The sequence below is a fragment of the Macaca thibetana genome, chromosome 2 (genome assembly GCF_024542745.1).
Source record: "Macaca thibetana thibetana isolate TM-01 chromosome 2, ASM2454274v1, whole genome shotgun sequence".
Classification (NCBI taxonomy): Eukaryota; Metazoa; Chordata; class Mammalia; order Primates; family Cercopithecidae; genus Macaca; species Macaca thibetana.
The window spans coordinates 61,449,601-61,461,864 of record NC_065579.1 but is presented as its reverse complement, the minus strand read 5'-3'; the positions used below and the strand labels follow the sequence as shown (position 1 = coordinate 61,461,864).

The window sequence follows — 12,264 nt, the reverse complement described above, 5'->3', positions numbered from 1 at the left end:
CACCTATTGCATCTACTTTGTCAGCAAGGAAGGAGTAAGGAAGAAGCTGCACCTGGCTTCATGGCTTAGATTTGTTTTCTTGGATGCTCGGATGCTAAGGTGGTTAATAAGCAAATCAGCCCCAGTATTCAAATTCTCAGTTAAGAAATCCTGAAAGAGATACAAATCAAAATCCTCCAGCAGAGCCTGTAGGCAAAACCTGCACTTTCCCTAATCCTCTCTAATCCCCAAGGGTCACTTTCTACTCTACTATGGTCTGTGTGGTTAGGATCAAATTGTAGGCAGTTTCAGCCCCTGGAAATATATCTGCTTCTCTGGCTAGAATACCTCCCCTTGGAGATTTCCTGACTCTATGCAAAGGATTCTAGCAGGAGGAGGAGCCACAGAGCTGGAGGTTCTGAGTACCCTGTTTAAATGACAGTGTCATCCCACCACCATTTCCATCACAACCCAGCCTAGAGTAGACAGCGTACAAGTCAATGTAAGGCCAGCCCTTTGGACCTGGTAAGTCTGGAAGCCCAGCTTTGGAAGATTGTTTGGCCCTCGTTTAATACTCTATTTTCCGTGGCTCAAGCCTGTAATCCCAGCACTTTGGGAGGCCGAGACGGGCAGATCACGAGGTCAGGAAATCAAGACCATCCTGGCTAACACGGTGAAACCCCATCTCTACTAAAAAATACAAAAAACTAGCCGGGAGAGGTGGCGGCCTCCTGTAGTCCCAGCTACTCAGGAGGCTGAGGCAGGAGAATGGCATAAACCCGGGAGGCAGAGCTTGCAGTGAGCTGAGATCTGGCCACTGCACTCCAGCCTGGGTGACAGAGCGAGACGCCGTCAAAAAAAAAAAAAAAAAAAAAAAAAAAAAAAAAAAAAAAAAAAAATTCCTCTATTTTCCTGGGATTGGTCTCTTTCAAACAAGGTCTCTGACTAGACTTTGGGAGACAAAGTTGAATGCCAGGCTGAGGTCATGATGCTATGCTGTCCATTTTGTTTCCTTCCAGGGGAAGCAGAAGCGGGAGCTGTTGTGGAGCTCTGCCCCTGAAGGAAGCCTCCCAGGACATGGAGAAGCTGGACACTAACACGTCACAGGACCAAGGTCTCTGCCAGTTGTCAGAGAAGTACAAGCAAGTCTACCTCTCCCTGACCTACAGTATCATCTTTATCCTAGGGCTGCCACTAAATGGCACTGTCTTGTGGCTCTCCTGGTGCCAAACCAAGCGCTGGAGCTGTGCCACCATCTATCTGGTGAACCTGATGGTGGCTGACCTGCTTTATGTGCTGACATTGCCCTTCCTCATCATCACCTACTCACTAGATGACAGGTGGCCCTTCGGGGAGCTGCTCTGCAAGCTGGTGCGCTTCCTGTTCTATGCCAACCTTTACGGCAGCATCCTGCTGCTGACCTGCATCTCTGTGCACCGCTTCCTAGGTGTGTGCCACCCGCTGCGTTCGCTGCCCTACCGGACCCGCAGGCATGCCTGGCTGGGCACCGGCGCCACCTGGGCCCTGGTGGTCCTCCAGCTGCTGCCCACACTGGCCTTCTCCCACACGGACTACATCAATGGCCAGATGATCTGCTATGACACGACCAACCCAGAGAATTTTGACCGGTATTTTGCCTATGGCGTAGTTCTGACGTTGTCTGGCTTTGTCTTTCCCACCTTGGTCATTTTGGTGTGCTATTCACTGATGGTCAGGAGCCTGACCAAGCCAGAGGAAAACCACATGAGGACAGGCAACGCAGCCCGAGCCAAGTCCATCCGGACCATCCTACTGGTGTGTGGCCTCTTCACCCTCTGTTTTGTGCCCTTCCATGTCACTCGCTCCTTCTACCTCACCATCCGCTTTCTGCTTTCTCAGGACTGCCAGCTCTTGAGGGCAGCCAGTGTGGCCCACAAGATATGGAGGCCGCTGGTGAGTGTCAGCAGCTGCCTCAACCCAGTCCTGTACTTTCTTTTGGGGGGCAACAATAGAGTCAGGCTCCTCCAGAAACTGAGGCAGAACAAGGTGGGCAAGCATCCAGCTGTGGGGAAGGAAGAAATTCCCAGGGGTGAACAGATCTGGATACTGCCAAGGTGAAGCTTGGGGAAAATGAGCCCTAACACCACTAGCAACAACTTGTTTGAACACAGATGAGTGCTGGTGGGAGAGGGGGTCAAGACCTCCTAAAAGTGCAAAGGACACTTTTATACTGATGTTAAGTGAGTTTAAAATAAGAGTATGGAGAGAGCCACCAAAACAAAGGAAAGAAAACTTTCTTATTTTAAAGAGAGCTCTCATTGGTCTCTTGTCATTCAGGTCTCAGCTCAAATGTCACCTTCTCAGAGGCCACTCCTGCCCACCATAGCTAATGTTGACCTCTCTCCTCATAACCCAATCACTCTATTTCCTTATATATTGTCTTTGCAACATTTATTACTACCTGGACTTATTGATTCATTTACTTATTTATGATCTCTTTCCACTGAAGTATAGGCTCCAATAGGACAGAGATCTCCTCTGATGGCTGATCCCCCAGCCTCCATAGCAGGGCCTGGCACATAGTAAGGGCACAATAGATAGGGGCTGAATGAATGAGTGAGCAAATGGACCTGCAAAATGAAACCTTACTATGAAGGAGCACCTTTGCATGGCGGAACTCATTTAATCCTCACAGTAGCCCCTTGTGGTGGAGGCCATTGTTTCCTCCATTTACAGAGAAGGAAATTGACACACACAGTGTGAAGTAACTTTCCAAGCTTACCCAGTGGGAGAATGCCCAGATGACAGGGTTGAATGGAGCTTTCAAAGTCAGGCAGTGGCCTCCGAGGCACACGCTCCTAAAACTGAAAGGTATGCCCCCATCCAAACACCAGCCTAGAGCCGGCCCAAGTTCTCCTTGACAGCACCGACTCCTCATTTTAGGCCAGCTCGCTTGTTCATACAATTGCTGTTATCTGCAGAACACTGAGGAGAACTTGTGTGTTCTTGCACTACATTGCTTAACCAGTGTTCTTGTTAGGAAAAGCTCTGCGGGATAAAATGGGAGATACAGAGTAAAGCGGCTGCAAGAAAACTGATTCACTTCATTTTTATTTAAATTTAAACATGATGTCGGAGTTTACGAAAAAAAAAAAAAAAACTTCATCAATGTCTTAAGTCATAATGATGTTTATTCCCTAAAAAGATTTTTTTTAGTTAAGACTCAAGGTAATCCAAAAAGATAACCCTTAAAAAAAACTTCTTATTTTTAACAATAATGATTTCCAAGGATTTCTCAGGTCTACACATAACATTATCTAGGCCAAGAGCAGTGGCTCATGCCCGTAATCCCAGTGCTTTGGGAGGCCAAGGCGGGCAGATCACCTGAGGTCAGGAGTTCAAGACCAGCCTGGCCAACATGGGGAAATCCCATCTTTACTAAAAATACAAAAATTAGCTGGGCACGGTGGTGGGTGCCTATAGTCCCAGCTACTTGGGAGGCTGAGGCAGGAGAATTGCTCGAACCCAGGAGGTGCAGGTTGCAGTGAGCCCAAACTACGCCACTGCACTCCAGCCTGGGAGACAAGAGCAAAACACTTAAAAATACATTATCTAATAATTCACTAATCTCCCTATGAAGAGAAGGTGGTTAAATTCTTTTTAAAAGAAACCAGCATAACCCCTCATTACTATCTCACTCCAATTATGGGAAATGTCTGAGTAAACCATCCGTATGCCTACATTATAACATTTTATTCTAAAAGTACAGTTTTTTCCCTTCAAGGACACACAATAATTAGAACTGGACTAAGTGTTGCTTAGCAGAATTCCTCAGGATAATTGGTTTAATGAATAGGCAAGGATGTTTTCTAATTAGCAGGTCAGCTGTTTCCACATAAATAAATGTTTCTATAGGAGCTGAGAGAGCTTAAAATGTTTGCTCTTTTGAACATTCTCTCAGCTCTCTCGCTTATATCATTAATTTCTGGTCCTTTCTTTGCATAACACATAGGCAAGTTTCAGCTGAGTTACAGTCCCAATTATCACCCTTACAAATTAATAAGGTTTCACATTACTGGAGAACTGGTACACCAGGCTCCCCCAAGAAAGGTTTGGAGCCAGCCCACATGCCATAAAGCCACTACCTCTATGCCCACCAGCCTTTCAACCCTGGAGGTGGAAAGAAAACTAATGTAGACTCCTCAGGATGCACTGTCTTTGTCTAAAAGGCAAATACATTACACTCCTAGCCAAAGATTTCCTGTCTTTAAGTTCTTGTTAACCTATGTGCTTGCAATTATTTCTCCGATCCATATAAGGCTAAATTGCTTCTGCAGTTTTTTGACCTACTTAACAGCAAAGTATAAACATCCATTTTTAACTTATTTCTGGACAGTTAGGATCAAAAAAGTTTAACTTAGTTGACATCATATCCTGAGTTTTCAGGGACAATTATCTCAAGAGACTAGGATCAAACTAGGCTATCCCTTCGGGAAAAGGACCCCATTGTAAGTAGAACCAAGAATCCACTGTCAAACCTGAGGCAAGAAGAAATTCGTCACTTCCTTTGTGATAACAGAAAACTCACCTATAGAAGCGGATAAGAAAACCAGAAAAACAAAACAAAACAAAAGTCCTTTCTGAATTTACCCATTCAATGCCCTCCATCCTGGGGAAAGCTGGGATCCTCAAATCTGTTATCCCCCTGGGCCCTTAGAATCTTCTATAATCTTCCTGATTGTTTGGACAGGTTAAAACAAAACCAAAGGTCAGCAAATACTATGATGTTCAAAATACAGTGACTGGGGCTATTTTCATATTGGATGAAAATATGATAGCTATAGCAAGGGACAAAAGTGCCAAACACAATCCCAACCCTTAAGGAAGGTACAGACTGTTGGAGAAGCAAAATATAAAAACATACAAACAACAATATGGCTACTAACTAACAGCTTAAGCAGCTACAGAAGAAATTATGTCAGTTGTTGATTATCAAAATGAATAATACAGGCAGTAAGCATTAGAGGAGTTTAAAAGGGGACTGTGAACACTCAGGCTGAGAGGGCCATGAAGAGCCTAAGAGTACCTGAAGGCTGGGAGAAACTTCAACCAGGAGAATGTCCCAAGCAGTGGAAAAAATGGAAAGAGAGATCACTGTGAGCAAATTTAATTGTGTGAAAGTCACTGGTTGGTTCCTGAAGGCAAGGAGTTGGAGACAATGCTGGAAGAGCAGGCTGACATGTGATGATGAAGCCCCCTCATGCCAGTGAAAGAACCACTTCTCACACCAGGAGGAATCACCAACGGCATTTCAGCAGAAGTGTAGTAGGATCAAAGTCATGATTTAGAAACTTAATCTGGCAGCCCCCATGTTTTGAACGAATTAAAGAAAACATCACAGCTTAGACTCCTGCAAAGTCTCCACACTGGCCTCCCTTCCCTTCACAGCATCTCCTTTCCCTTCACGGCATCTCCAGATTTTCTTTCAGTTCCATACATCCCACCTTCCCCAACTGTCCACTCTCCCCCATATCTTCACTTCTACAGAATAAAGCCCAGCTCCCTCACACTGACATGCTAGCCCTGTCACAGTCTAGTCCCAGCTGAACTCTTCAATTCACGGCTTTCCCACCACACCCCGTGGCTTCCAACCTCTCCCACATTTTGCCACGGGCCTGCCGTCTACATCTCTACAATCCCTGACAAAGCCTTCTCCAAATGCCTACGTTCCCAACTTCCACAGGCCATGGACTCAGCATCCTCCAATTGCCTCAGATCTCTGCACTGCTGACTCTCCCACGGGGCTTATTCCCTTGAAGTTGACATGGACTCCTTTATCATTTCAGGTCTGTTTTATCTCCCTCACAACTCCATTTGTCAACCCATAGAACATGGTATCCCAGCAACATTGCAAGTGTGGCAGGCAGTGAGCACTGGTGATGTCAATCATGAAAGGAAAGATGATTGATATTTAGAAGACCACTGCAGGGATCCAAGAATGCAGATAACAGACAGGACTAAGGTGGCATAAGGAGAACTAAAATTTTTAAACATATTGAAAAAAACAGAAATAAAATGATTATTTAAACACGACTGGTAGGGAGACATAACAAAAACTACTCTGAGACTCTGAGCCACAGGAATCAGAAGAATGATCAACTAGCACCTAGTACTCAGTGGGTGGACAAGGGAGGAAGGGAGGGAGGGGACTGTGTGCTGTTAGGGAGACCTCAGATTCACACAAGCTACTGTGAGCTGCTAGTGAGACCTCAAGTTGGAAATGCAGGGTGGAGGTTGAGAGACAACTGAATCTCAAGCTCTGGGTTTGGGGCCAACTGGGTAGGCAAATATTCAGAGCTGAATCAGAAAAGGGTATCTCTGAGAGAGAAGTGAAGAAAAAGAACAAAAGACCTAGGATACACAGGAATCACAGAAAGTGCTGACAGAGCAGAGGAGAGGAGTTGCTCTCAGATAACAAAGCATCAGAAAATCACATAAGTAAACAGTGTCAAGACACAGAGAAGTCAAGGGTGTTAACATGAAACAAACTAGTCAAAGAGAATGAACAGTTGTAACAGTTGTCTGTCTCTCAGCAAACAGCTCAAATGCCACCTCTTCCAAGAAGCCTCCTGTGATCACCCAACAGAAGGCCTTCCCTTCTCTGACCATCCTCCACACCCCTCTTAGCACATCTCCCTTTCCGCAAAGTATGAGAAGCATTATTTAAATCCTCTTATCTCCCTCACCCCCAGATCTAGCAGAGGCTTGAGCATATGGGTGCTCACTAAATCATCGTGGAATAAATGAATACATAGCAAATGCTTCTCCTGTGTGTGCTTTTCTGGAATTACTGAAAAATCCAATTTATGAATGTGTGCCTATAAAACTAAATCACAAGTTGTTTGGGATTTATTTGTTCCAACACCCACCAACTTCAATTCAAAGCAGTTCCAGGACACACAACCTGCAAGCATTCTCACTTTTTCTTTTTATCCCATATTTCAAAGGCAATAAAAAGCAGATAGTTTTTAATTGCTTGCAATTAAGCATAACCTGAGCTGATAAAGTTATGTATTCTCATTATTTTACTTTCCTATAAACAAGTAAAATCTCTTTAGTATTTGTACTTCCCAACGTTTGTTTTGTTGAGGACTTTTTTAAATGTATCAAACAACTTCAAAGGTAATGGCCTCAAAAAGAATTCCATGATAAAAAGCCAAATGTATGTTCTTGCAGCAAGCTGTAGCTGGGCATTTTTATAGTGGTTAAATCATGAACAAAAAGCAAAGAGTGCCACGTCAAGAAAATTAAAGAATCACAGAGTCTGAGAATGTTCCACTCTGCAAGTAGAAAAACACATTAATAAAGAGGCCTTTATAAAGCATTAACCCGACAATCAAAGAAGCTGCCTCTGAAGATCTTACACTCTCTTCTTTTATAGTCTAGTTTCTTGCAAGGGCAGGCTACAATTTTTACTGTAATTTCTACCTGGAATTCACACTCCAAATCATTACACCGTGGCTGCTGCCTACCCCACCACTCCAGTCCACTGAAATTCCTCTCAAAAACAAACTAATGACTTGCCAGTTGCAAGTTAAATGAACACTGTCAGCCCCTATCCTCTCTACCTTTCTTGGCATTTGACACTGTCACTCACTCCCTTTTTTTTTTTTTTTTTTTTGAGACGGAGTTTCACTATTGTCACCCAGCGTGGAGTGCAACGGCACAATCTTGGCATCTTGGCTCACTGCGACCTCCGCCTCCTGGGTTCAAGCAATTCTCCTGCCTCAGCCTCCCAAGTAGCTGGGATGACAGACACTCACCACCACGCCCAGCTAATTTTTGTATTTTTAGTAGAGACGGGGTTTCACTATATTGGCCAGGCTGGTCCTGAACTCCTGACCTCAGGTGATCCACTCACCTCGGCCTCCCAAAGTGCTGGGATTACAGGCATGAGCCACCGTGCCCAGCCCACTCACTCCCTCTTAAACCCTCTTTAGCTTCCATAGACTGCATCTCTCCCTGCTCCCACCCAGTGAGTGGATGTGACCCAGGACTGTCCTTGGCCCTCTTATCACCTCATCCCACATTCTTTCTGGGCAATCTCATTGACTCCCCGATGGCTCCCAAATCACTCCTCAGAGCAATCCTCTCTCACATTTTGAACCCATGTTCCTGTTCATACAAATCTCGGGCACCACAAGCTCCGCAATGCCAAAACTAAACTCATTTTCCTCCCAACCCTGCACCTTCTCGCCTGTGGTCTTGATGGCCGAATGGCACCACTGTCCACCCTAGGCAGGAATCTGGGTGTTGTCCTTAACTCTGGCCTCTCCCTCACCTCACATCCAGCAAATGATCACCTGTCAGTTCAGCCTTCCAAGCATTATGAGCACTGGTCCCTCCTTTCCATCTTCACTGCCACTGCCTTACTTCAAGGCCCATCATGTCTCTAGCTTCAATGCTCCAACCTATTAACCATTTTCCTGCCTCCAAACTTGTTCCCCTCAACCCCCAATCCATTCCCTTCCTACTACTTAAAGGGTCATCTTTCTAAAATTCAAATCCTATCTCGAGAATCACCAGCATAAATATCTTCCAGAAGCTCAAAAGATTACGATCACAATCCTGAACATGAAGACAGACTTCAGTGATCTGCCTTGCACAGCTGAGCGCCCCACATGCCACTTTCACTTCATTTCCATTAACCAGCAGCCTCTCTCAGGATTAGCTCTGGGACATCTTCTCCTCCTCCCTCCCCTCCTGCTCCTTCTGTCCTTTAGATGAACTAGCCTACTCACCCTTTACAATACAGCTCAAAGACCACTTCCTCTTCAAATCATGCAGGTGTCCTAGGTTCTCTGAACCTTATTAAGTCTTGTCATTGCTCTGACAGCCCTCATCACGCTGTATGAGAGTCACTGAATCACTGATCCTCTGTCCATTTCCCCACTCATTCATAAGACCCTTGAGCAAGGTGGTCCATGCCTTCCACATCTCTGAGTTGCCAGGTCTAGCAAAGAGCCTTGGAGTCAATGATGCCAGAAGCGAAGACCCAGAAGCCCATGCATGTCTTACTCAGCAAGCAACATGACATCGCCACAAGCATCATGCTTGGTCTTCCCCACTACTGTACTCCTTTGAATCATGAGATGCTAACAAAGATAAGACACATCCCAATTTCAGAAATGTCAAAAGGTGAAAAATTGTCTACGAAACATTAAGTAGCATGATCATAAAAATGTATGTACTTAGCCATTAGACTCGAAAAGCATTTTAAAAATCTAAGTGCTGAAAGATAAACTAGAACTTCCTAAGGTAACTCAAATATTTCCACATGAAGAGAACACATACATGTTATCTTAAAAGGCAATTTTAATGTTTTTCCTTTGAAACATTAAGGAACTATTTGTTCTGCATCCTAATTGTGGTGTCATAGCACAAATCTCTATTAAAATTCACAGAATTCTAAAAAAAAAATGGAAGTCATGGAAAACATTTTAAGAGATAATATGACTGCCTTCAGGCCCATTCCCTGCACCCTCCCGTCCACTAAGTCTGGTCTCTACCTCCATGGACCCTGCCAGAGCCAGAAGAGGACTCTTACCTTCCCTCTAACACTCACTCCACATCATGGGCATGACTCTAAAATCCTGGGATGACCTGCTGCCAGGCCCACTTTCCTACTACCTCCAGCCACTTTTCTCTTCCCAGTTCTTGAGCCCTGTTGTTTCCAGCTCCAGCACAGCCTCTCTCTCATCCTCCTCCCAACCACTCTATCCACTGTCCATCTCTTGTTCACTTTACCCTGTGAAATCTGGGCTCTACTGGGCTAGAGGTAGGGGGGTTCCCTTTGGTCCTGAAATTTTTTACTTCTTCCCCAGGGCAGACAGAGTTGGCTTCCAAAGGTTAAAAACTATCTAAACAGCTGGGCGCGGCGGCTCAAGCCTGTAATCCCAACACTTTGGGAGGCCGAGACGTGTGGATCACGAGGTCAGGAAATCAAGACCATCCTGGCTAACACGGTGAAACCCCATCTCTACTAAAAAATACAAAAAACTAGCCGGGCGAGGTGGCAGGCGCCTGTAGTCCCAGCTACTCGGGAGGCTGAGGCAGGAGAATGGCATAAACCCGGGAGGCAGAGCTTGCAGTGAGCTGAGATCTGGCCACTGCACCCCAGCCTGGGCGACAGAGCGAGACTCCGTCTCAAAAAAAAAAAAAAAAAAAAAAAAAAAAAAAAAAAAAAAAAAAAAAAAAAACTATCTAAACATGGTAAGACATAGAACCCCTACAATAATCAGATTTTCCTTGGAAAACTAAACAAGCCTCAATATTGGGGGAAGGGAGCAAGACCTGCAAGAACTTAGCCCATACATTCAGCTGTTTGGGATAAGTCATGGACTCTTAGAAATTCCAGAGGGCATTCTGTTGCCCCTCCAGGGTGCTTCATTTACTTACCACAGTAATGTGAATGCAATCCTGGAGGGTCCAGCTTGCCCAACCCATCAACTACACAAGGTATGGAGAGATACATCTATAGATGTTTTAGGTCATCCACCAATACACATCTAACATATATTAGCCATACCCTTATGTTTCATAAATTAAGAATGAGAGTACTACAGAAGGAACTCTAGTGATCTTCTATTTCACTAATAAGAAAATGGAAACACAAAAGCTACTACGTGGTAAAACTTGGGAGACATGCACCAAGTCTCCAAGGGTGATTTTCAGAGACAAAACGGAAGATAATGGCATCAAGGATAAATGAAACAATGCCTTTATTTTTTAGTCCTAGTATTCACTGGTAGCAAACAACAGCTCCAACTTGTGTGCTTGCTGCTCATGATATCTGGAAGGCCTCAACTCCAGCCTCATATCCTTTGCCCTCTTCCATTTGAGTGTTCCTGAGTGCCCCAGGATCACCAAGGGTGATCCTCTTCAAAAAGACAAAATGACAAATGCCTATAAGTACATGATAATGTGAAATGAAATGCCCTGTAGGTCCACTGATTTTCATCACACAATAAACCTGCCAAATCTACGAGGGCATTTTAAAAATCTAAGTGCTGAAAAATAAACTAGAACTTTCTATGTTCTAGTTTAGGGAACACAGTAGATCACTGCAGCAGGCAGCTGCCAAAACCTGGAACTGATACAGATCCACTGAAGAAAAGACATGTGCACAGGAGTACATGATCATGTACACTAACATACTTGAAAGAAATGAATGCTGCTAGTAAGTTATGGTAAGTTTGGCTGTCTGGCCTACATGATGTCAGGGCTTTTTAGTATTTCTTACCAAAACTCAAAGCTTTCTTCCATGAACATTTTGGCAGCAAATCACCACTGAAGGCCTACAACCAAATCCCCACTGGGGCACTCAGGAACACTCAGATGGAAGAGGGCAAAGGATATGAGGCTGGAGTTGAGGCCTTCCAGATATCATAAGCAGCATGCACACAAGCTGGGGCTGTTGTTTGCTATCAGTGAATACCAGGACTAAAAAATAAAGGCATTGTTTTATTTATCCTTGATGCCATTATCTTCCGTTTTGTCTCTGAAAATTCCCTTTACATGCAATTTTATTCCTGGCAATGCAAATTTGATTTCTAACTCATGGCACTGTTGAACTCCCACATCTTCACCCCCAGAGTTCTTTGAAAAACACTACCTGTTACTTTCCTCCCTTCTGAACATTATCACTTTTTTAAAAGAGCAGAACTCAAACTTGCATTGAATTATATTCTTGGTGGGGTTTTTAAAACCTTCATTACACAATAAAGAGTTATTGTGAAAAAATCAGAAAATATAAATAAGCCAATAGAAACTCATCATTCAGAGACACTGGTGTACATATTGTGCAGATACATTTGTTTTTATAAAAATGGCACCACTATGAATCTTCTGTGTAAAAATGCCATCAACATTATTCCATGTTAATATGTTCTCTAACAAAACCATTTAATGACTACTTAATATTTCACTTTAGGTATGTAATATGATGTACTTAACAAATCCCCTATTATTGTAAATTAGAGTGGCTTTCTATTATACTTTAGGCTATTATAAAATCCGGCAGTGAAGACACTTTCTTAAAATATATTTACATGTATATTTATCTGATGGTTTCTTTAGGACAAGTTATCAGCAATGGAATTGCTAAGCCAAAATGCAGGCAGTCCACCACCATCCCCCTTTTATGACTTTTTATTCATATTGCCAATTCATCCTCCAAAAGAGTTATTCTAATTTACTCTTTTTATTATCATTCAAAAAAATATTTATTTTGTGCCTACATTTGCT

General features: G+C 43.8%; 1 protein-coding gene across 1 annotated transcript; it reads left to right on the top strand.

Annotated features, from left to right (window-relative positions):
• Nucleotides 1-972: 972 nt before the first annotated feature.
• On the top strand, nucleotides 973-2,092 carry LOC126948938 (P2Y purinoceptor 3-like). Its single transcript, XM_050781375.1, is given in 4 exon segments — nucleotides 973-1,647; nucleotides 1,650-1,954; nucleotides 1,956-2,025; nucleotides 2,027-2,092. Coding segments are annotated over 4 exon segments (1,116 nt in total).
• The last annotated feature ends 10,172 nt before the right edge of the window (nucleotides 2,093-12,264 follow it).